This window comes from Paramacrobiotus metropolitanus, unplaced genomic scaffold (assembly GCF_019649055.1).
Source record: "Paramacrobiotus metropolitanus isolate TYO unplaced genomic scaffold, Prichtersi_v1.0 Parri_scaffold0000030, whole genome shotgun sequence".
Taxonomy (NCBI): domain Eukaryota; kingdom Metazoa; phylum Tardigrada; class Eutardigrada; order Parachela; family Macrobiotidae; genus Paramacrobiotus; species Paramacrobiotus metropolitanus.
The window spans coordinates 1172642-1197045 of NW_026570250.1; the positions used below are offsets into that span (position 1 = coordinate 1172642).

The window sequence follows — 24404 nt, forward strand, 5'->3', positions numbered from 1 at the left end:
CAAACAGGTATACAAGTAACTACCACTCCGGCAGTATGTGTTAGCGCTTGAGCGCGGATTTTTTCGTTAGAACAGTCTGTAGAAGATAAGCCGGCGGCGACGTTTCCTACTGCTGTAATCTGTACTTTCATAAAAGAAGCAAACTTCAAGCTCAAGCAAAGTTCCGAAATCCTAATACGTGCATGATTTTCTTATTCTTCTTTTGGCAGTAATCATAAGACCATCTTAATTACTAAAAACAGAAGGTCTCAAGCTAATGAGCAGAAGCTTATAAGGCAAAGCCAACTTATGTATCACTATTCAGTCAACATGTTCCAGTTGTGCGGAGTCTGCAGAGTGCAGACTGTTGTCCAAGCTGATTAGGGATTACAAGCTTTTCCTCATCGAAGAAACTTTCAAATAAATCCTGCCATTCACCCCGGGACTGCAGATTTATTAACATGAAATACCAATCCACGAACACAAAGTAAAAACAACCGAACAATTTAGCTACACCAGTTAAATTATTAAGTACCATCATCACGTCGCGAAAAGTGCCAAATAAAACGAGTCAGATACATTAAAGAACTATTTTTCCATTAAGCTTAAAATTTCACGTTACTTATAACAGCTCTGACAAAATCAGTCGACTTCGCATGTCCACCCAGATCTTTTGTCCTAACTTTCTGAGCCTTAATCACTCGGTGAACCGCGTCTCTAATAATATTTGCGTGGTAGTCGAGATTCAGGTGCCGAAGCATATTGCACGCTGTAAGCAAGATGGCGGTGGGGTTTGCAATGTTTTTTCCCACGGCTTCGGCATAAGAATGACGAGCCCCCGTTTCAAAAATGACCGAATCATGGGAATAACTCTGGAAAAAATTAGGTCGATGTGAACAGCATAAACGACATCCAAATTGAAAAAACGTATTACTGTACCTCTCCCGGCACCACACCGGCTCCACCGACGAGACCAGCAGACAAATTATCAATGATGTTTCCGTATAAATTTGGCATCACCTAGAAAATCCATCAAGTTGAATGCATGTCACATTGTGACTGTCTTTTTGCTACGGGGAAAACGGTACTTACACATTGCACAGTTCCGCATTTGAGGAGTTTATTGTTGCATATTCAATGCCAAATGTTCAAGATCAATTTTAAAACATAAAGATTGTGCTACGCTTGGTACCTCATAGAATCTACCGGTAAACATGCGACGTTCAGCGATATTTCTGAACGGATGTAATCCACAAGAATAGCAATTTTTGTAATAACTTTTTTATAACAGTCATCCACAAAGAAGTGTTCATACGCATCGTAACTCATCTATTTAATATCTGGACTTGCGGCTGCAACGTCGACGGCTAATCCATCAGGCATGTCACGTACAAAATAAGCTGAACTAACAATATTATTTGCACGTAACCCATGGGGAGGTAAATACTAAAGACTTGTACACTGATTTACTTTTGCACCGGAAAGGACTAACAGCCGCAAATGTTTCTCACGAACGATTGGTTACAACCCCTAAATCGCTCAAAATCATAGATTTTTACTTACCATAACATCAAACTGATGCGGATTGTTGACCAGCTGCATGCAGGCATTATCAATGATCATATTGTTGAATTTGATCCGAGGATATAAATCCGCAATCTTCGCACAACACTCCAGGAACAGTCCATCACTCAGTTTCATAATGTTAGCTTTATGTACCGCTGTGACTCGTTTGCGATTGTTGCGCACAGCGTAGTCAAAGGCGAACTTCGCAATACGCATAGACTTGTCGCGAGTGACCACTTTCAGACTCTCCACAATGCCAGGCACAGCCTCATACTCGATGGCACTGTACTCGCCTTCCGTTGTCTCCCGGATAATAATAAAATCCACATTCGTGTGTCGTGTCTTCAGACCATCCAAGCTCTTAATATTGGCAACACTGGCAAAAGAATCCAGTTTTCTGCGGAGCTTCGTGTTGAGGGTAGCCAGTTCACCGTCCTTGCCCTCGAAACCTGACTGCAGGGCGCCCTTCAAACACACCCCGTTCTTGCGGATGGACGTAGCCACATCGTCAATTGAGTCACTGCGCGAGAACGCCACCTCGCTCAAAAAATATTCCTCCCAATCAATAGGAACACTGATACTGTCGAAGACCTCTCGAACAGCCCACATCTGTAAAGCGCAACATTCGAAGTCAAGGTGCATCAACAATCTACATCCTACAAGTCACTCGATGAAGCTCGCTGGAGAACAGCAGGGAGCACAACTAGTACTGTGCACAGTGCACTGAACTTTGGCTGTCTTAAAAATTAAAAAAAACCTACAAATTCAGTAAACTTTTGTTAATTCGTCTTAGCTACCGTACAAACTTGACTCTTGACTTTGAGGCAAGAATCTCGTTCGCATTTCACTGATTTCAAGTTTTCAACCTACCAATTCCGGACCCACTCCATCACCTGGTATAATAGTTACAGGATAGCGTCTCTCTGGTTTTGCCACCGGTGCCTGCACTGGGAAAGACTGGACAGCTGAACTGTGTAAAAGCCTGGAGTGGGCCGGAAATGCCAGATTCTGGAGGGCTGCAGAAGCTGGTACGGCTGCCGACACAGCCCTGTAAAGGTTGGAAATCCGTGCAACAGCCATCCTTGGCCCTCTGCGTCAGTAAAATCCAAGACACCAGTTGTCAACTTTCACCACACCGAAAACGATCTCTTAAGATGGTGCAAATGCAGATTAACCATAAGGTCCTGGTATGGAATTAGTATTTTTATTCAAATCATTCAAATGGCAAAACCAGACACGAAAGAAAATGAAAATACTTGTACGAAAATTTCAATTGGAAATTTGAATTTCTGACAGAGCGCCCCAACTGGAAATCCAAAAACGAATAGGAAAAGCGAAGGAAGCATATCCGACACGGATTTCGTGTTCGACTCACCGGAAGTAGTGAAACCGCGTGTGACGTGCTTTCCCGTACTCGTACATACGATACCCGGATACAGGAAATTGCTGTTCGCTAGACTGAGTAGACTCCCTATGGTAATCTTAATCGTTAATAATTTTAATTTTTGAAGAATGCATGAAGTAAAAGTAGGAACAGATTTTCCTTTAAATGTTAAAGATAAAAACATGAGGACATGGACCAAGGTGAATAAAACATTCCAGAAGGTCAAACTAAAACCGTTAAGTACTAGTACTGTAATTCCACGTTTCATTGACGCTCGACGTCATTATTATTAACCTCATGCCAAGACGGACAATACTGGTGTGTTGCAAACTTGCAAACACGGCCCACAATCACACAGAGCAGTTCAAAACACGCTACGTGAGACAGCATTTGTTTACGCTTACGCTGTTAGTTTTTTACCTAAACATCACGGCTGATCTAATCCTCCTGGAGGGATTGGATGGGTGCTATTCACGCACTTCGGTTCATTTTATGGACTTAAGCGTCGTGCTCAGTGGCAGCGTTTACACATCCAATCTGCCACAAAATCCATTGGACGTTGTTGCTTTTCAGTGCCTAAGCGCAAGTCCAAGCACGAAAATAATTAATATTATTTCAAATTAGAAATTTTAGTTTCTATCAAAAGGAGGGCTTAAAAGCAAAGCGCAAAACGTATCGACCCTGATAACAGATACCTGATTTTCTGTTATTATGGTTCCATTCTGACTAGCGTGTGGAATTTTTTGTGAATTGTAAAAGCTACCGCATATCGACATATGCCACGTATAAGAAGAAGAATAGAATGAGAATTTCTCTCGTTCGTGCTAAGTTTTATTTTGGCCAAATCACAAATGAATCTTTTTTCGGATAACGTTCCATATGTTACACTTTCAGACCAGCAACGGAAGCATTACAAACCTGTTTTTTGTTTAAAATGAAAAGTCAAGGACCGTTTTTGTCCTACCAAAACATGCTTACAAAGAATTCTAAAATATCTATAAATTATCACTTCCACTCACGGAAAGCCTTTCGACAGCACTAACATGAGCACTCGGGTTAAGACTATGGTTAAAACTAAGGTCAGCATTCGGGTTTTTACTTTGGTTAGAACTAATGTTAGCACTCGGGTTAAGGCTCTGGTTAAATTAAGTGCAAAACGAAACGGGCTTACCATTGTTAGGCTGAAGCATTACTTAGTTAGATAGTTAATTCGATAGAACAACGATTCAAAAAAGTTTATTTTTTATGATTGAATTTAAAAAAGGAAATGGCTATTCTCACCACCCTAGCACCTCCTTTGGCTGTTCTCAAGACCTTTCACCACCTTTTGGCTATTCGCACCCACTTTTTAAAAAATATTTTTGCCACCACCTTTGGCTATTGTGACCACCTTTTTACACCTCCTTTCGACTATTCCCATTTCCTTACATATTTTAATAATAATATTATGTTTATAAATGCCTACGGAGATCTTTCTTTTATAAAAATGATTGTAAAATCATATTTGTATAACGCTATGCGTTTAGGCGCACGACCTTTAAAAGCCGGGCAAGTAAACCCGATAATACTTGCCGGTATCAACAAATACTGTACTAGCAGGTACAAAATCATGAGATACGAGTCAGTTAAATATGACTGGATCCGCCACAAAGTGCATGACGATCAAAGAACTGGAAGAAAACCATTCCAGCATACCCGGCGAGCCGAATGCAATGCCGCTCTAACCGTAGCGGCACGGCTGAAAGAACACCGCCCCATCATTACTAAGCAAAATATGCGGCATAACCATCCTCTTACCAAGGATGGTTGGCAAAACGTGCTGGAAAATCGACGGTTGGATCCGAAAGAAGCTGTAGAAGTCCGTGAATTGATAGAATCGCGAGTGAATTTAAAAAAGTGCGAGTGCGAGTGATAAAAAAGCTACTGAGTTTCCAATAAGGCCAATCGATCGACATTCTGTTTCCTCGGGTATAGCAGCAAAAAATGGATACGACTGTAGCGTTTTCACCATTGCTTTTGCAGTTGAAATCGTTTACCAGGGTTTACCGGAAGAAGCCGAACTCTGCAATAAGAAGATGCGAGAACGTTTGGCAAACAGCTGCAGCACGGACAAGATGCGCCTAGATACTTTTCCGGCCGGCGGCGGCCCCAACCGTAAAAAAAGTGCCCCCAACGGCAAAGCTTTGTTTTTTGTCACGAAGTTTTTTATAAAATTTACTGTGTAAAAAATGCAATAAAGAGGTGAGAATAGCTAAAAGAGGTGTGCAGAGGCGGTGGCAATAGTCAAAAGGTGGTGTTAGAATTCAATTCTTGGAAGGTGGTGGGAATAGCCAATAGGTGGTGAAAGGTCGTGAGAATAGCCAAAGGAGGTGCCAGGGTGGTGAGAATAACCATTTCCTTTTAAAATCAATCAGAAAAATAAACTCTTTTGAATCGTTGTTCTTTCGAATTAACTATCTAACTAAGTAATGCTTCAGCCTAACAATGGTAAGCCCGTTTCGTTTTGCACTTAATTTAATTAGAGCCCTAACCCGAGTGCTAACATTAGTTCTAACCAAAGTAAAAACCCGAATGCTGACCTTAGTTTTAACCATAGTCTTAACCCGAGTGCTCATGTTAGTGTTGTCGAAAGGCTTTCCGTGAGTGGAAGTGATAATTTATAGATATTTTAGAATTCTTTGCAAGCATGTTTTGGTAGGACAAAACGGTCCTTGACTTTTCATTTTAAACAAAAACAGTCTTGTAATGCTTCCATTGTCTGAAAGTGTAACATACGGAAAGTTATCCGAAAAAAGATTCATTTGTGATTTGGCCAAAATAAAACCTAGCACGAACGAGAGAAATTCTTCTATTCTTTTTCATATACGAGGCATATGTCGATATGCGGTAGCTTTTACAATTCACAAAAAGTTCCACACGCTAGTCAGAATGGAACCATTATAACAGAAAATCAGGTATCTGTTATCAGGGTCGATACGTTTTGCGCTTTGCTTTTTAAGCCCTTCTTTTGATAGAAACTAAAATTTCTAATTTGAAATAATATTAATTATTTTCGTGCTTGGACTTGCGCTTAGGCACTGAAAAGCAACAACGTCCAATGGATTTTGTGGCAGATTGGATGTGTAAACGCTGCCACTGAGCACGACGCTTAAGTCCATAAAATGAACCGAAGTGCGTGAATAGCACCCATCCAATCCCTCCAGGAGGATTAGATCAGCCGTGATGTTTAGGTTAGTTTTTTCGATGCTGATTCATCCAGTTGTGATTTGAAAAATCAGAATCGCTCTGCCAATCTTTCTCTGAAGAAGCCAAAAAATCTGAGGATTGTTCTGCAGCAAAACCATGGCAGGATGGATGTGCATCGCGGTTGTATCTGCTGTCCTACATTGACAATCACCCAACCTGATATTGAATGGTACGATAACGAATGTTACGACATTTTTATCGTTTCAGAGTTCAGAATATCTGCGAAGGCAGACACTTGATGATATCATTATGTAATGGTGCAGCGTAGTTGAAGGGAATGTTTTGGCAGAGTGGAGACTGTCGGATCAGCTGTGATCCAAAAGTATTGGGAATGCCTTCATCCGCGGACTTAGTCCAATTGGCTTCCAGCCTGAGAGAAGAGCACATCTTCGTCAAGGCAGAAACGCAGCAGCTGTCTCGTTTAAATCGACAGCTAGCGGAGAGCACGGAAGCACTGTACCACGAAGCATGGATTGCTCGAAGGCAGCGACGTGCCCTGGAGATTCTGTTGCAGCAACGGCAAGATCTTCCTGCTGATGGTTGTCTGCGCTATCTTAATGCAGCAGCCAGTACTGTTCTTGTGGATGGCTACAAAGTATTAGGTTGGTGGTATAGCATTACTTGTATATCATTGTTTGTGGCCTCTTTCAAACTGCAAAATATGATACTGGGCGAACATGTTATTATAATAATGTTTTTAATCAGTGTTCTTGTATCGTTCTGCATATTTACTGTATTTCCCAAGGTCGTTTTCAAATGGGTTCGACAATTCATGATTCACAGTGATATTGCATGTTGTTTATTTGTATTGAATTTGTATTGTTTTTTCCTAGGCTACAAGGAGGCTTCGTACGGAGAATGTTTGAAAGTTGTACGCCAAAATCCAGAATTATTAGCGGAGTGTTTAGTGCGATGCGAAAAATTGGACCATGAAAAAGTTCAAGAAGCGCTGAGAATTATTCTGGGCAGCTTATACGGTTACGGGCTGATACCAGAAGACCAAGAATATTCGCTCAAATTATTGAAATCCCTGATCGAAATCCAGTTGGATGCCAACAGTAATCCCCGTCGGTTGTTGAAAAATTCTTCCTTCACTTATTGCTACAAAATTTTCGTGGAAAATCTCCACGAAGCAAAATTATATTTAGCTGCCGCGCTCCATCAGCCAATTTTACAAGTTCTTGCCGAAGACGATCACTTTCTTGATTTTGATGCTGGAAAGTTATCGTATCGAATACCAGCGGAGGAGAAAAGGAGGAAATTCGGGAAAGAAGGGACGCCGCGATTTGAACAGAATTTCAAGAATTATCGAGCTGTGATGATCCAGAGATTGGTGAGATGTTTGTGTTTTGAGTCAGGCTTATTCACACGCATGACAACGTATGGGATTTGTAGGTGCGACTGGTTAAGCGATTCATACAAGGGCTACAAACCAGTTTGTTTTGTTTTCCTCCGAGCCTATGCTGGATCATCAGCCAGGTGTACGAGCGGATACAGAGCCAGCAAGCAGCGCAGTCCACCCTGCCGGCCATTGTCTGCACCGATCTTGTGTTCTCGCACTTCATTTGCCCGGCAATTATCCAGCCCGAACCTTATGCACTTACCTCGGATATTCCCGTGAGCAGTGTTGCTCGGTACAATCTGATGCAGGTAAGGGATTTATCTCTACATGTTTTCGAAAATCACTAAATTAAATTATTTTCCCTTTATGATACAGATTGCGCAAGTGCTGCAGACATTGGCAGTTTCCAAATGGGAGACTATTGATTCAAAACATCTGGATGTTTACGGTGCTTTTGAGCCGGTAAGATTTTGTTGTTGTTGGACTTCATCCTGGCACATGTTCAACTATTTACTGTTTCTTTCAGGATTGTGTGTGGAAAGTGCTTGATCGGGTTGTGGAGATGCGAACATCGGACATCCTCATGTCACCTTTGCCTTCATCTGACAGTGTTAACCGTTCATCGGTTTTTATTTCCCTTACGGAGTTAAATTTTCTCATCGGTTTTCTAAAGGAGTCTAGCGCTGATCGACCCGGGTCTCGAGTGGCATCTGATATCATTCGAAATTTGGTTAATTCATTGCCGGTTATCGAAGCCCCACCAAAGGAAGAAACATTTGGTGCTGCGCCAACTCCGCCTCTGGAAATGAAATCGAAAATCCATAAGAGTAACAGTAAACATGAGGCGCTGCGATCCAGCACGATTGAAGAAAAGGAGAAGGATTTGCTTGAGAAGTATATGATGGCTAGCGAAGTCATGGTGGTCTCGTTGGGACCGCGCGAGTGTAGTGAGTTGGGATTTATACCGGAGCAGAAAGTATTGGCTTTGAATAAAGGAACACCAAAGAAGCGAACACGATTTTCTGAAGAACAGGATTCATTCGGAGAATGTAAGGGTAGCTGTAATCTTGCCTTTATTTGCGTTATACTGCAGCATGGCATTATTGGTTGCAGATGTAGGAAGCGTCGATGACGAAGCTATGAGTGCCTTTAGCGTTTGTAGTAGTATTCCGGACTCTGTATCCCTTACCGGACCAGGAAAAAGGAACAGCATCCCTGGTCGTTTCGATGATACCTCCAGTGTGCCGAGTGAAGGATTAATAGCCGTATGCGAAGAAATTCAGGGACGCCATTCGATTGCGTCTTCGGTGGAGGACGAGGCCACGGCTGATGATAACCTGAGTGATGCCGTATCTCCAAATATTAGTGGACATGCCAGTCCAACGGTTAGTGGACGGGACACCCCGTCACCGCAAAATGAACAAGTGGATTTGAATAACCTCCCGAACCTACCTGCCGCTGTGGTCAGGCCATTGCAGCCGTCCGATTTGCCGATCACCGTGCAAAAATCCAATCGCGAAGATGTCCCCGAGAAATTCGGGAAGTTCTATATACCGTTGGATGAAACACGGTCAACGATGAGCGATGCGTGGAGTACGGAAGTAGCTGCTTCGGAAATCGAAGCACTGAATGATGTTCCGATTATTCCACCGCCGCTTCCGGAAGTTAACCCTGTTGACGATCCGGTTTTTGCTGTAGCGGCTGCTGGCGGGTTTGACTCGGACGATGATCGGTGGAGCGTGGATGTCGCCGCTTCCGTATCGAATGCTAGCCAGGAACCGCTGGAAGAGCGCATGCGTGAACTGGAAATTGACCCTCAGGTATCACTTGAAATGCGATGATTCTGTCAAAGCTGAATATTATCGGCCACGCATTTACAGCATCGTGATTCGTTTTTTATGTAGATGGATCGTGACCTTGCGCTTACAAGAGATCAGGAGCTTCGGGAGAACGCAATACTGGATGTTGTTGTGCCAGTTGGACCAGTTTTGCCTAACGCTCCTGGAAAGTACGTCAGTTTTGCCACCGATGACCAGTTCCATCACTATCCGCCCGAGCATGATTTACTTGGACCCTTCGGTTCTCCCGTAAATAGACCTTTCCACAATTCCACGGAGGAGACAAAAGAGGAAGATCCCACTGCTAATCTGCCACTGAATGTGTTTTTACCGATACCGAATGACGTAGACACGGCATTTCCAACGTCCGTGCCGAGCAGTTGTTCCTCTTTCAGCAACCTGAGCGGCTTTTCCAATTACGGATCGGATCAGAGTATGACAAAAATGGCTGGTAAGCTTACATTTGCTATTATCCGGTAAATAGTTGATAAATATGAATGGTGCATGCGTAGGTGTTGAAAACGGCTCTCAACCGTCTGTGCTGAATGCATTTGATCCTTACGCCCCGGTGACATTTAACCCAAATCCATCGCCCACATTCGCGTATCCACCAGCTGACAAGCCAACAATTCCACGCAAAGGTAGCTTAACTATCTCTCGGGAAACCGTCACCATAAAAGAACTTCCAAATCGGCAGTCGAGCTTGAAAGACTCTCCGATAATAAATAACCGACCGGATAAATTCAGCCCATCCTTGTCCCATTCACCAGGAAAGAAGGGCAGTTTTCTCAAGAGCATCGCTACCAGCTTCCGTGGTAAACAAAAACGTATGTCAGGAAAGGTTGACCTGCCGCATGCGGCTAGCCTGGGCGACTTCAACACACCACCCAAAGCAGCATTATCACCAGCTGTAGTAAATGAATCACCGGATGATATTTTGGCGAAATATCGTAAAAAAGCTGCGGCCTCTGCCGGCGCCACGCCGTCGACGCCACCCGTGGCAGTGCCGAATGGAACGCCCTTGCTTGCCCCTCCGTCTGCTTCTTTACCGGTGGTTAACAGTGCTGAAAATTTGTCGGCAGCCGATTTCGCTGGCATCGGGGAAGATGCTATGCTGGAGACCGCCAAACGGAAAGTGCGCATTGTTCTGAATTCGTTTGATGTAGGATCGGTGCCGTGCTTGAAGATGCGGTTCACCACGAAAAACTCAGCCAGTTCTGAACCGCCTTTGTTATCGTTTTTGAAGGTTTGGGAGACGTGTTAATGATTCCATTTTCACATCATTTATGCGTTTTGTGCGTTTTTGCAGATTCAGTTATCAGAAGCCATTGGTCTGCAAGATCGTTCTCTAATTGCCCAACTTCACGAAGCTATTCGCTGTGTAAAAGCGTTAGATAGCAAAGGGTTAGTGCGTTCTCATGAACTGTTCACCATTTACGATTTACTTACTTTGCCGTACTTAACAGAACTCGGAAGTTGATTGAATTAGTCAAAGCCGACTACCGCAACCGAGAAATCTATACAGCGTATTTGATTCGCAGCAGAAAGAGTCTTCTGAATAGTTTACAACATATTGATAACCTGTCTTGGAGAACTAGAAGGTGAAACTCATGTTTGGCATTGGCAGCTAAATTCATTTCAGTACTAAATGAATTTCTTGTGTCTTTAGGGACAGTGATGTATGTTGCAAATATTTTCTTTCGGTTTGTATAAGCCAGTTTCTGGAAAAACGTGAACGCGATATCTTGAATTTTGTACGGGAATTTCAAAAGGCCACCGTATATGATGAAAAAACTGCTCTTATGGAGTCCTTCCTAATGCATCTTCACAGTCAAATGGACAGGGAGTCGCTCTGGCGAGGTTTGTATAAATGTTGCTAGCTTGGAACTGCTTCCATTATGTCAATGAAGTAATTTTTGTGCGCACACTTTTTAGCTTGCTCGGAACACCAGACTACCGATGCTCAAGAAACGCTAGAAAGACAGATTATTAGCCGTGTATACCAGAGTGCCTTTTATCCCAACGACGAAGTTGACCGTGCACGAGATGAAGTGCTGGAAGAGCATATCCGCAAATTGGCCACCATATTAACTCCTGATCACAAGGATCTGAAAATTTCTAAGGTACCAGAAGTGGTGTTATCTAAATTAAGTCATCCCTTAAAGCTATATCTAACTTTACAACGTTTTCACTTTAGTAAACGTTCCTTATTGTTTTTGGGTAAAACGTTTTATTACAAAACTGAGTGATATACAGTATTTATTGTTTCTCAGTAATCATGTTGCGTGTTAGTGACGTTTACCCGATTATGGTTATTATAAGTCAGTATCCGCACATTCTACTTCTTCAGGTTTTCCATCTGGAATGCCCTTGGCCTTCTGCGCAAGCCGAAATTGCCGAGATCAATGCGTACAAAACTCCGAAGGATAAAGTCCAGTGCGTTCTTCGGTGCTCAACAATTCTGATGAATTTGTTGAGTCTGGCTTCGGACAGTTCAGTTCCCGCTGCCGATGATTTCATGCCGGCGTTGGTGTACGTTTTAATTCGCGCCAATCCGCCAAGCCTTCTCTCCACCGTCCAATATGTAAACAATTTCTATGGAAATCGGCTAGCCGGAGAAGAGTCCTACTGGTGGACACAGTTTGCTTCGGCTATCGAATATACGAAAAATATGGACTACGAAAGTGCCGATGTCCCGGCACGGAAGCGTCATGATTTTCTCTAAAGCCCGAAACATGGTTTGGTGATGGTGGTTTCTATCTTTAAGGTTTTTGTGTTGATAGTTTGCCGTTGTTCAAAAATTCACTGTAATCAAGGTTTTTTCTGTTATTAAAACAAGCGATTTTATCCCTGCACTTGCTTCTGGTTCTCACAATGTCGTATAAATCGTTACAAAAATTTGCACAAGAATTGACTGATGCGTTCGGACAAGGCGCATCCTCATTGCGCAGTTTAACGTTCTTCTTCTAAAAGAGCATAAAGTCCACAATTTGCGAGAGAGCAAAATTACAGCAAATATATATGCCACTACACCACAACACACCAGTGCACAATGTGCGCTTCGCTGACAGAGTTGTGTACTGTACAAGGAAACCAGATGTGATTGATTGACGGAGCATGTTCGGCAGTGAAAAGCCAAATGCATCATTAACATGGCACCGTTACTGTAATCTTCGTTCGTATTTTTTGTGCTAACGATGATTGGAGAGATTTCGTGAAAAGTTTCGTGGATACTCTTTGTAATACGATGAATTTATTAAATTCTATGAAGATAGTAGCCTTCTTACTCGTGTGAAATTAAAATCATTCCTGTTGGATGAGTTTCGCGCATATACCATTGGACTGTAGTCGAACTTTGGACGCCAACCCATTCAGCTGGCCTTGTTGCGGGTCTGCAGACGAGTTTACTCGTGCGGCACTACTGACTACGTTCGTGTTCTTATTTGGGTTCTTGGTCTTTTACCGTCCTGCTGGAAATTCACGGCATACCGTTGCTATCAGCCGATTCCGTATGCGTTTATTTGCACATAAGCCTGTGGTACCGTGGTGCCGTAACATTCTGGGACTTCTCTCTCCGCTACCGTAGAGTTTTTCTTTGAAACGCTGAAAACTACTCCTTTTTCCACGTAAGTCACAACTGTTCTTTCGTGGTTAATCAGATGTTCGGAGTTTACTGATGAGTAATAACATTACGTTTGTCATTTAATTGGCAGTACTTCGTATTTGAATAAAGTTCAGAGCTTTAACAGTTTTATAAAGCTGAAAACTAGGATGTTTTGCAGAAAAGCCTAGAGGGGGCAAATGCTCCGTGCAAAGGACAATAAACTTCCATTATTATTATTATTAAAACTGAAAACTAGGATGTTTTGCTTTGGTGGCTGCATGTAAATTAGCAAGTATTAAATAAGAAAACTTATAAAAGTACGGAATCTGGATTTCTAGATGATCAGTAGTCAGCTGAATTATTGTTGTCTTTTTGGATAATGTAGGTCGCGTTTATTTTGTTAGATGTTTTCCTTTTTCGAGTCACTTCGCAAAATTATTCCATATATGTATGATAATTTATTCAATTTTTAAATTAAGATTGGATATTGAATCCGTGATTCTCGCTTTCGTGTTTTAAAAGCTGGAAAAAATTGTACGGGAATTTTGTTTGCAGGCTGTTGTGAAATCACTTTGTTATCGATAAGACGTTTTGCCTTTCGGATATTGTTATATCGGAATAATTGGATGTTCCACGATGTCGCTGTGGGAGAAAACTCAGCGATTGCAGGGAGATGCCCTGGAACAGCTGCGTGCCATTTATTCCCAGTGCTTGCCCATTGAAGTTCGTCATTATTGCGCGGAGTGGATTGAAGCTCAGCAATGGTAATTACTCACTTGCTACGTAGTTCGAAGTACTGTAACCCTGTTGTTCAATAAATGCAACAGTACTGTACTGTAGTATTGCAGTTAAATTAATAATAACTGGTTTATTGTCCTTTGCTACGAGGCTTCGCCTCCTTTTAAGCTAAGACAGAAAATTCTAAATAAGTAGAGAAAACAAAAAGCGTGATATCATGACAGCAACCAAGGATGCGAATTTAAGAGCTTATGGTGCACTAATTAAGGAAAACAAAAGTACAAGCATCGAAACTACGTATTCGTACGATTTGAAATTCAACGAGTTATGTGACAAAAGCTAAAAAATTTAAGTATCTTTAACAAACAAAGGATGTTTCTTAATCCATGCAAGGTCGTCCCAGTCAACCCGATCCAATTCAGCCTGGAACGTGGATGCTGACTGATAGGATTCCACAGGAAAAGACAGTTCGTTCCACAGGGTAGTCAGTTCGTTTAGGTGCGATCCATGGACGGCGGTCACCGTTGTACCGCAAATAGACGTTGGTGCCGGTGATATCGGAAATGGATGCTGAGTCAACCGAACGTGATGCCGAGTGTTACCTGCAATAGATTCAAGGGCAGCAACTGAACTAACAAAAGGAATAATGCAAAGGTCACCTAAAGGCACTTTGCCAAACTTCAGTTTGTAAATAAAAATCAGCGCTTTCTTAATGCGACGTAATTTTAAACTATCCCACTGCAGCTCTTTCAGACGTGCTTCGTAGTTTGCCAGGTCATTTCCTAGTTGCAAGGTTTTCGTAAAACGTTTTTGGCACTTTTCTACCGTATCGCTGGACGTTTTTAGCACTGGGTGAACGCAGGAGGCACAGTAGTCGATCACTGATAAAACCAAAGCTTCGAATAATTTAATTCTTGCACCTGAATGAAAGTATTTAAATAGCCGATTTATGTAACTTAATCTACTGTTACATTTCAGCAAAAGTTTCTCACTGTTTACCTTCCAGGAAAGTTTTCGATCTACAAAAACGCCTAAGTACTTTACCGACTTGCTTGTTGGTATATTTAAGCCGTTAATATAGTAAGTGTTAGAGGTCTGAATGTTCCGTTTGGCGGAAAAACAAACATGAACAGATTTTGCTGCGTTGAGATAAAGGCAGTTACCGTTGAGCCAATCATTTACGCACGAAACATCTTCCTGCAGCAGTACGGGATCACTATCTTTCGTAACAGGGCGAAGGATGACAATATCATCAGCAAATAAATACACTTTGCTGCCGTTTTTAACACAGACAGAATAAAATTAAGAACACAAATAAACAGGAGAGGGCCTAAAACAGACCCTTGAGGAACACCGCTGATAACGGACAGCGTGTCGGACACTGCATCTTCGACTGTTACACACTGTAGTCGCCGCTTCAGATAGTCATAAATCAGATGTACGATTTGGCTAGGTAAATTTAATTTTACAAGGGCCTTAACAATTGACTCGTGCGACAGTTTATCAAACGCCTTCGAGCAATCAAGAAAAATTGCGTCTACTTCAAATCCGTTTGAAATAAAATCAGAAATTTCTTTAGTAAAAATAAACAGCTGAAGCTCAGTGGACATTTTTTTGCGGTAAGCGAACTGGTGATTTAGTAGCGCTTTGTTGCATTCGAAAAATTCACGGATCAGCTGGTCTAAGCATCGCTCAAAAACTTTTGACACAGGATGGAGCATGGATATAGGCCGGTAGCTTGCCGGCAGCTGAGGGTCAGACGACGACTTGGGGACGGGAGTTATGAATGACTGTTTCCAAACGTCAGGAAACACTCCTTCGTTTAGCGCGGCCTCAAAAATCAGTTTAAGAGGCTTTGTGATGGAATTTCTAGCAGTAATTAATAGCAAATTGTTAATGATGAATTTACCGCTAGATGTTTTTGCTGATAATTTTGCTAATTGCTCGAGCACCAGTAGTTCAGTTATTTCCCAGATATCATTGTTACCGCAGATTATACTAGAACCAGAATCGTTGCAGTGAGCATTGCAAACAGACTGGGAGTCCCTGTACTGCTCATTCAAAACATTCGCTTTGTCAAGTTCAGTGACAGCTGTGCAGCCATCAGGCTTTTTCAACGGGGGCATGCTACTTCGATTTGAGGTCGACTTTACATATTTCCAAAATTTAGCCGGGTTATTGCGATGCGAATACGCAATATCAGTAAGCTTTAACGTCTCAAATTGTTTAATTAAACTTTCACACTTTTTAGAAACCGCCTTCAATTTTGCTTTACACGCTTCTTTTAGTGAAGACTTAGATTTGCGATAAGCACGAAAAGCTCTTTCACGAGATTTGATCACTTTTCGTATGCGAATGGGATATCTGGTCGCACTTGTCCGAGTAACTACAGTACGGTATTCAAAATACAAATTTGCGGCTTCAAGAAAAATTCTTTCAAAGGTCACTGCTCGATCATTGCAGTCGCATTTCTGGAAAACAGACAACCAATCGGTGTTCTTAAGGTGATTTTGAAAGTTGTTAACGTTATTTTTATTTATTATCCACCGCTTAACCTTTCTGCGTTTTCTTTTAATTTTACATGTTTTCAGCAAAAATTGAAAACCCACATGATCATTGGTTACAGAAGGCGGACTTATTGGCGCTGCTGCTTCAAATTCACTTTTACGACTTAACATGCACAGATCGAGACAGTTCGCTTTTCTGGTTGGAAAATTAATGATTTGTAGAAACCGAAACTCTTTCACAGCACCTAACAATTCGCAACCAGCAGAAGTTTTTGCATTTTTCTTACGCCAGTCAATATCCGGTAGGTTAAAATCACCAATTATCACACTTTTAGCAAGCAATTTAAGTGAAAGCTTATTGCGTAAGTGTTTTATAAGCTCGGGCACGGCTTGCTGACATTTATCAGGTGAACTGTAGAATACAATGAATAGCCGATTTAAAAGTTTAGATTCAACAAAGAGAGCTTCCAGAAAAGGAACTTCTAGATCCGTGCGCTGAAAAGCTTTATAACTAGCACGAATGACAAGTGCAACACCACCACCAATCTCACCGACTCTTGGTTTACGAAAGACGTTAAAAGTATTTAGGTCAGCAAAAAGGCAATCTTGCTTATCGGTAGAATCCTTTTCCCATGTTTCAGTTATAGCAGTTATATCCGCTTCAGAACAAAAGTGTTTAACTTGGTCAAGTTTACAGTTGACACTGTTCGCGTTACAATACCGGATTCTGACTGAATGAAAATTCTTCATACGTTTAGCTACAGAAGGCGTATTTGAGCTAATAACGGTCTTGTTCAAATTGCTTAACAGCGTATCCGGAAAGGCTCTAGGAATTTCATGTTCGGAAAAGATAACATTATTATTATCTTTACGCATCTTATTTTCGGGTAACGTTGCTAGTTTTTTCGCAGATTTTGACTGTAAAAATATTTTGAATTTTTCAATCGCTGATAAACACGACAGTACTCATGACCATAGGCAGAATGATGATTTTCTTGGGAGTAGATGCCTTCGTCATAACAGTTAGCACACACACACTTGAAATCATTGTTTTCTTTACATTCGGAAGAAAGATGACACCCAGCACAAAAACCGCAGCGAGAATTGTTTTTACACTTTGCTTTAGTATGCCCAAATTCGCAGCATTTTCCACATTGAGGCACGTAAAAATGATCTTCTACCGGGCAAAGAGACCACTGAATCATTACCGATTTTTTGCATAAAAGCATATCGCGAATTTTCTGATCAACTTCAAGAACAACTGCGCAGGTCGATACTTCTTCCCTGTGGCTACTCAATCTAGTAATCACTCGAAGCACAGAATCAGCTGAAAGGTCATGCTTCCTGCGTAACTCAGTTAGGATGTTATCATTTGATAATGTTTTCGGTACTCTTCGTATAATGATACGGGACAATTTTGGCTTACTATTAGTTTTTCACCAGCCATTATTATTTTATTTATCATTGGTTAGTTTTTCACCAGCCATTATTATTTTATTTATCATTTTCTTACTTTAGCTTTCCAAGTCGAATTTTTTCTTTCGATTCAAGAAATAGGTTGTATAAGTTTCTGTGTATAAAATTATTACTGTAGTTATTACAGTGTGTAACTAGTTAAACCATTCCCCAACTAAATTTTGGCTCACAATCAGGTACGAATTTGAAGTTTACAGTGAACTGTAGGATTGTTATAGGGAAGGTATCGATGCGTACAACAACCTGTACGAAAAGATGGCTATGGGACTGTTGGAGAACTTGTTGAAAGAAGTAGAAACAAAAGCGAAAAGTTTAACGCCGAATGATTTGGTCACTAAGATGAAGTTGGAAGAAACTGTAACATACCTGCGAGGTCATTATTTCCGGACCCCGCTGCATTTTGTGCAGAACATTCGTACGATGTTGGAAACTGAGAAGCACCTTGTGGAATTGGCTGAAAATGTACGTTTTATTATGATATTTTTATATTACTTCACTGCGTATGGTTCTTCTAGTCCGAAGATTTATTTTTTTAGAGAAGTAGCGGGAATAGCGGTACGGATGAAATTTCGTCGGTTCCTGAAAACCCGGAACGCTCACAACCGGATTCCCAGTTAAACAGGTACGAAGCTGTCAGCAAGTACGAAGCCACTTTGGCATATTTAGTTTATTTGATGATATTATGGTTTAAAGTATTTTTGTTTAACAATACTCAAATTTCAGTGTATCTGCGAGTCGTGCTTACTACATACAGTACAGTGGTATGAGGTTGTGCCTTCAACTCCCTTATAAAATATTTCTTGGCTATTACGGATAAAGTTGCGTGAAGGCAATCATGTGCCATTCACAGTGACGTTTGTTTTGTAGTGACTTGGAAAACGTGAGGCTGAGTGAAGATCTTGTTGAAAAGGTGAAAGTCTGCAGTGAGGGTAGGGACAATGCCGGGCTAACTTCCGCAGTTGAAGATCTGCTTCGACGCAGAGTCCACCTGAATTCGAACCAGCAAAGTACAGTCGCTGAAGCTTTTGCTAATACGGTAGAGAGACTGCGCTCTCGCTGGAGGATCTTGTCAGCCACTGAACGGTTTGCTGAAGAATTTTCCACTACGGAAAATGTGAAAAAAATAAAGAACTTTAGGACTTTTGTTGAAAACGAGCTGTTGGAGATCTTGAGAACTGTCTCGGTAATTGCCTGTTTTCTTGAAATGCCTGTAAAAGATCATTGACAAATGTTGTTGCAGGATATCACTGAGGAATGCGAAGTGGACCTGGAGAAGCCATCCGGATATTGGGCAGTCATTGAAGCGCTCTTAAATAGTGCCTTAACGGAAATTGCTGCAACATCTGAAACCGCGAGTGAGTTGTTTGCGTTTTTGCTGCAACTGCTCTTATCACTTCTTCTGTATTCTGCGGCAGCTATTCAATTATCAAGAAGAAAAATGAGCACGCCGGACACTGGTGCGGACAGCGGTTTGGGGTCTAGTGCAGCATCATCAGGGAGCAAAGTTGAACCTTCGGTTGCTGGCAAAGATTTAGTTGATGTATCTGGTGAGCAGTGACCTGTGCATAGTTGTAATAACCACCCGTTGAACCTCACTGCTCTTATCACTTCTCCTCTCTTCTCTTCTTATCCTCACTGCTCTGCTAACTGCTCTTATCACTTCTTCTGTATTCTGCGGCAGCTATTCAATTATCAAGAAGAAAAATGAGCACGCCGGACACTGGTGCGGACAGCGGTTTGGGGTCTAGTGCAGCATCATCAGGGAGCAAAGTTGAACCTTCGGTTGCTGGCAAAGATTTAGTTGATGTATCTGGTGAGCAGTGACCTGTGCATAGTTGTAATAATATTTGTAATAACCACCCTCTTTTCGCTCTTACTCGCTTATCGATTTATTGTTTGCTATAGAATTACGTAAGTATAATTTCAAATTAACTTCAGCTCTTCATTTACGAATCTCTACCAATTTGCCTGTGCAGTAATGTCAGAAGTTTGTAATTAACCGTGAAGTACATAGTGAAAGTCTTGTGCATTACCGGTTGTCTCGGTTAAATGATTTGAATATTTGTTTGTTCTTTGCAGAATTTTACGCATTACCAAAGTTAGTGCGCGATTCCGTAGTTAGCTTGGACATAATGGCGGAGGAAATCGTTCCATCGAATTTGCCAATTGTAATGGGCAAATATGAAGATTACGACAAAACGGAGTTTTTTTTTGACAATCATGAGAGCTGTGGAAAAGCATTCGTGCATTTTGGATATGTGGTTTATATTGGGCATTACGGGAAATGCCACGGCAGGGCGGCTGGGGGAGTTATCCGTTGTGTACTTAAAGCAATTGAAAAGGTTTACGGAGTGAACAAGGTCGACTTTCAGGGTAATTCCAGGAATGCGGTGGTGAACCGCGTTGGGTGCGGGTACAAGTTTAATAAGGAGCATGACGGAGCTATCGTTTCATTTAATTCTTACAAGGAGTTGGTTGTCGCAGAGGTTTCCCATAGAAATGAGTCACTTAATGTACTGTTTTCCGAGGCGAGCGCTTGGCTCGGGCCAAATGATGGCATCCACGTGCAGTATTGTATCTGCGTGAAGATCAGCAATGGCTCGAGTGGAGAACGCTTCCGGGCGCGCATCTTTATTTTCAAACGATGTCCGTCCCCGCAGAACAAGCCACTCGGATCCGCTGCTGGCCTTATAAAATGCCACGGCAAGGAAGCCGCAGCGCTCCTGGATGATGATCTCAAGTCGGCAGACGTTTCAAAATTCTCCAAAGAGCAGATCCTGGAAGATTATGATATCGAATTAGTCGAGCAATTTGTCGTTACCGAAGACAACTTGGATGAGGTGTTTTCGTTTGATTTACGACTGGAATTACCTAATGTTGAGCTGCAGACTGCTACTGTAATGTTAGACTTTTTCAGAGGTGTTTATGAAGCATGGTTGTCTATGCGAGCGGGTTAGTGTAGAATGTACTAAATTAACCGACATGACTAAGGGCATTTAAGTGATTGAACGTAAGGGCAGTGAAGTGATTAAACCGACAATATGACTAAGCTCAGTATTAATTGAACAGCAGTCAGCACATTCACCGTTTTTTACAGTTTCGGAGAAAAGACTTCTGTCCATTAATTTCTCCCGCGCACCTCAAATGCTAGCTCTCAGTTGTAAATCGTTAGGTTTTAGCATTTTTGAATCAGTTTATTCCGTTTGCTTTGCCTATATTTTTATCTTCCGATGAATAAGTTGTAAGTTGTTGAAATGATAATTGAAATCCAGATAGATGCCAATAGTAATCCCCCGTCGGTGAATAATTCGTCCTTCACTTATTGCTGTATTGCACAAAAGAATCTCCACGAAGCGAAATTATATTATCTTGTATCGTTCTGCATAGTTACTATTTCCCAAGGTCGTTTTGAAATGGGTTCGACAATTCATGATTCACAATGATATTGCATGTTGTTGATTTATATTGGATTTATATTGTTTTTTTCCTAGGCTACAAGGAGGCTTCGTACGGAGAATGTTTGAAAGTTGTACGCCAAAATCCAGAATTATTAGCTGAGTGTTTAGTGCGATGCGAAAAATTGGACCATGAAAAAGTTCAAGAAGCGCTGAGAATTATTCTGGGCAGCTTATGCGGTTACGGGCTGATACCAGAAGACCAAGAATATTCGCTCAAATTATTGAAATCCCTGATCGAAATCCAGTTGGATGCCAACAGTAATCCCCGTCGGTTGTTGAAAAATTCTTCCTTCACTTATTGCTACAAAATTTTCGTGGAAAATCTCCACGAAGCAAAATTATATTTAGCTGCCGCGCTGCATCAGCCAATTTTACAAGTTCTTGCCGAAGACGATCACTTTCTTGATTTTGATGCTGGAAAGTTATCGTATCGAATACCAGCGGAGGAGAAAAGGAGGAAATTCGGGAAAGAAGGGACGCCGCGATTTGAACAGAATTTCAAGAATTATCGAGCTGTGATGATCCAGAGATTGGTGAGATGTTTGTGTTTTGAGTCAGGCTTATTCACACGCATGACAACGTATGGGATTTGTAGGTGCGACTGGTGAAGCGATTCATACAAGGGCTACAAACCAGTTTGTTTTGTTTTCCTCCGAGCCTATGCTGGATCATCAGCCAGGTGTACGAGCGGATACAGAGCCAGCAAGCAGCGCAGTCCACCCTGCCGGCCATTGTCTGCACCGATCTTGTGTTCTCGCACTTCATTTGCCCGGCAATTATCCAGCTCCCGTAAATAGAGCTTCGGTTATCCCGTAAATAGACCTTTCCACAATTCCACGGAGGAGACAAAAGAGGAAGATCCCACTGCTAATCTGCCACTGAATGTGTTTTTACCGATACCGAATGACGTAGACACGGCATTTCCAACGTCCGTGCCGAGCAGTTGTTCCTCTTTCAGCAACCTGACCGGCTTTTCCAATTACGGATCGGATCAGAGTATGACAAAAATGGCTGGTAAGCTTACGTTTGCTTTTCAAAGATTTCAAAAGGCCACCGTATATGATGAAAAAACTGCTCTTATGGAGTCCTTCCTAATGCATCTTCACAGTCAAATGGACAGGGAGTCGCTCTGGCGAGGTTTGTATAAATGTTGCTAGCTTGGAACTGCTTCCATTATGTCAATGAAGTAATTTTTGTGCGCACACTTTTTAGCTTGCTCGGAACACCAGACTACCGATGCTCAAGAAACGCTAGAAAGACAGATTATTAGCCGTGTATACCAGAGCCTTTTATCCCAACGACGAAGTTGACCGTGCACGAGATGAAGTGCTGGAAGAGCATATCCGCAAATTGGCCACCATATTAACTCCTGATCACAAGGATCTGAAAATTTCTAAGGTAACAGAAGTGGTGTTATCTAAATTAAGTCATCCCTTGAAGCTATATCTAACTTTACAAACGTTTTCGCTTTAGAAAACGTTCCTTATTGTTTTTGAGTAAAACGTTGTATAATAACTTGTATTACATATTGAGTGACATACAGTATTTACGGTTCCTTAGTAATCATGTTGCGTGTTAGTGACGTTTACGCGATTATATGATTATTATAAGTCAGTATCCGCACATTCTACTTCTTCAGGTTTTCCATCTGGAATGCCCTTGGCCTTCTGCGCAAGCCGAAATTGCCGAGATCAATGCATACAAAACTCCGAAGGATAAAGTCCAGTGCGTTCTTTGGTGCTCAACAATTCTGATGAATTTGTTGAGTCTGGCATCGGACAGTTCAGTTCCCGCTGCCGATGATTTCATGCCGGCGTTGGTGTACGTTTTGATTCGCGCCAATCCGCCAAGCCTTTTATCCACCGTCCAATATGTAAACAATTTCTACGGAAATCGGTTAGCCGGAGAAGAGTCCTACTGGTGGACACAGTTTGCTTCGGCTATCGAATATACGAAAAATATGGACTACGAAAGTGCCGATGTCCCGGCACGGAAGCGTCATGATTTTCTCTAAAGCCCGAAACATGGTTTGGTGATGGTGGTTTCTATCTTTAAGGTTTGTGTTGATAGTTTGCCGTTGTTCAAAAGTTCACTGTAATCAAGGTTTTTCTGTTATTAAAGCAAACGATTTTATCACTGCATTTGCTTCTGATTGGAACGCAGTTCTCACGATGTCGTACAAATCGTTACGAATATTACTGTACAAGCCGAGCACGGATGAATATTGGCTGATGACTAAAAGAATCAAGTAATTCCAAGGATGTGTTGAATTCTAGTTGCTTACAAACTGTCAAAATATTGCGAAACCTGTACGTGTATTTAGCAATAATTATTTTGACACGCTGTAGTGATTTTACATAAGTTAATCGAAACATATACTCTGCATAAGTTGCGGTTTGCGCTGTCGGCTGATACTGCCATTTTATCATGAATATTTTACTTTGCATTGTGCTTTAACGCGAAGTGGCTAGCAACTCGGTCCTTCTGCGGAAACGGGCATACCATCGACGCGCTACACTTTTAGACAAAACCGTAGCATATGACACATAAAGAAATGATTTTTGTACTTTAAAATGGGTTCAGTAATGGTAACGCATTTGTTGTTGCTGAGGAATTAGCTTTTAAAGTGAAAAATTTGAAGTCGATTTTCACAGAGTACAGAGGTGAAAAAAATATTCTGAAACGGCCATTTTATACAGTGAAGTATTAGAAACTTATTATACGGACAGAATTTTGATTGATGAAAAACAGAAAAAGAAAAAAAATCGGGGGTGCCAAAGAAGTGCCTGGGGCACTCTACCCCTGGATAGTTCTGACCATATCTGCCGAACAAAACCTTAAACAGAGATTCTGTCCGTATAATAAGCTCGGGCTGCGGTACTTTATTTAATGCGATTTTATTCGTAATTTTTGGCAAACAAATGTATTTATTCACAGCCGATTTTCAAAGTTTTTTTACGTTTTGTTCACTGTTAGCTTGCAAAAGTACACCTCTTTCATGGCTTTGGTGCCGGTACCGAGAGGTGATGGCTGCCGCACACAAAAGCACATACACATTGAGCAACGCAGAACAAGCAGGCAGCCATATACTGTAACATTCCTGCAGACTGTTGCAGTCATAGTCACTAAAACAAAAGACTGCAATCAGACGGCAGATTTGCGTTTATGGCGTCTTTTGTTCCTCTTTCTTGTCAACAAGCTCAACAAAGCTGGATGGGGCAGTTGCAGATTTTGATCGCACCTGATTGCGATTACTTCAATGCCAA

At 41.7% G+C, this 24404-nt stretch overlaps 3 protein-coding genes across 6 annotated transcripts; 2 read left to right on the top strand and 1 right to left on the bottom strand.

Annotated features, from left to right (window-relative positions):
- Positions 1-418: 418 nt before the first annotated feature.
- On the bottom strand, positions 419-2848 carry LOC129588555 (isocitrate dehydrogenase [NAD] subunit beta, mitochondrial-like). The gene is made up of 4 exons (XM_055482837.1): positions 2416-2848; positions 1543-2154; positions 919-999; positions 419-851 (listed from the first exon to the last, which is right to left on the bottom strand). Exons 1-4 carry the CDS (start codon positions 2623-2625, stop codon positions 585-587), a joined length of 1170 nt encoding a protein of 389 aa, XP_055338812.1. The 5' UTR covers positions 2626-2848; the 3' UTR covers positions 419-584.
- A 3300-nt stretch (positions 2849-6148) lies between these two features.
- LOC129588582 (GTPase-activating protein and VPS9 domain-containing protein 1-like) lies at positions 6149-12210 on the top strand. The gene is made up of 14 exons (XM_055482885.1): positions 6149-6344; positions 6465-6777; positions 7009-7508; positions 7571-7825; positions 7893-7979; positions 8044-8566; positions 8631-9337; positions 9422-9806; positions 9868-10601; positions 10665-10759; positions 10822-10956; positions 11025-11215; positions 11291-11478; positions 11706-12210. Exons 1-14 carry the CDS (start codon positions 6342-6344, stop codon positions 12078-12080), a joined length of 4491 nt encoding a protein of 1496 aa, XP_055338860.1. The 5' UTR covers positions 6149-6341; the 3' UTR covers positions 12081-12210.
- Positions 12211-12517: 307 nt separating this feature from the next.
- On the top strand, positions 12518-21336 carry LOC129588500 (uncharacterized). 4 transcript variants are annotated; one of them, XR_008690483.1, is made up of 10 exons: positions 12518-12981; positions 13515-13723; positions 17899-18142; positions 18217-18302; positions 18548-18863; positions 18921-19035; positions 19096-19227; positions 19362-19493; positions 19760-20921; positions 21172-21311. XR_008690483.1 is itself a non-coding variant. In XM_055482715.1 (10 exons), exons 2-10 carry the CDS (start codon positions 13596-13598, stop codon positions 21202-21204), a joined length of 1275 nt encoding a protein of 424 aa, XP_055338690.1. In that variant the 5' UTR covers positions 12518-12981; positions 13515-13595; the 3' UTR covers positions 21205-21336. The 4 variants fall into 4 exon arrangements, 1 of the variants encoding a protein (XP_055338690.1); XR_008690484.1 differs by having other exon boundaries at positions 19760-21097; positions 21172-21286; XM_055482715.1 differs by having other exon boundaries at positions 19760-19848; positions 21172-21336.
- The last annotated feature ends 3068 nt before the right edge of the window (positions 21337-24404 follow it).

Coding starts and splice junctions, on each gene's coding strand:
- LOC129588555 (XM_055482837.1), bottom strand. CDS start 2,625: ATGGCTGTTGCACGGATTTCCAACCTTTACAGGGCTGTGTCGGCAGCC. Junction 2,155..2,415: donor ATGGAGTGGGTCCGGAATTG/GTAGGTTGAAAA, acceptor TGCGCTTTACAG/ATGTGGGCTGTTCGAGAGGT. Junction 852..918: donor CCGGTGTGGTGCCGGGAGAG/GTACAGTAATAC, acceptor AATTTTTTCCAG/AGTTATTCCCATGATTCGGT.
- LOC129588582 (XM_055482885.1), top strand. Junction 10,602..10,664: donor CTTTGTTATCGTTTTTGAAG/GTTTGGGAGACG, acceptor GCGTTTTTGCAG/ATTCAGTTATCAGAAGCCAT. Junction 11,479..11,705: donor AGGATCTGAAAATTTCTAAG/GTACCAGAAGTG, acceptor CTACTTCTTCAG/GTTTTCCATCTGGAATGCCC.
- LOC129588500 (XM_055482715.1), top strand. CDS start 13,596: ATGTCGCTGTGGGAGAAAACTCAGCGATTGCAGGGAGATGCCCTGGAA. Junction 18,143..18,216: donor TTGTGGAATTGGCTGAAAAT/GTACGTTTTATT, acceptor TTATTTTTTTAG/AGAAGTAGCGGGAATAGCGG. Junction 18,303..18,547: donor CCGGATTCCCAGTTAAACAG/GTACGAAGCTGT, acceptor TTTGTTTTGTAG/TGACTTGGAAAACGTGAGGC.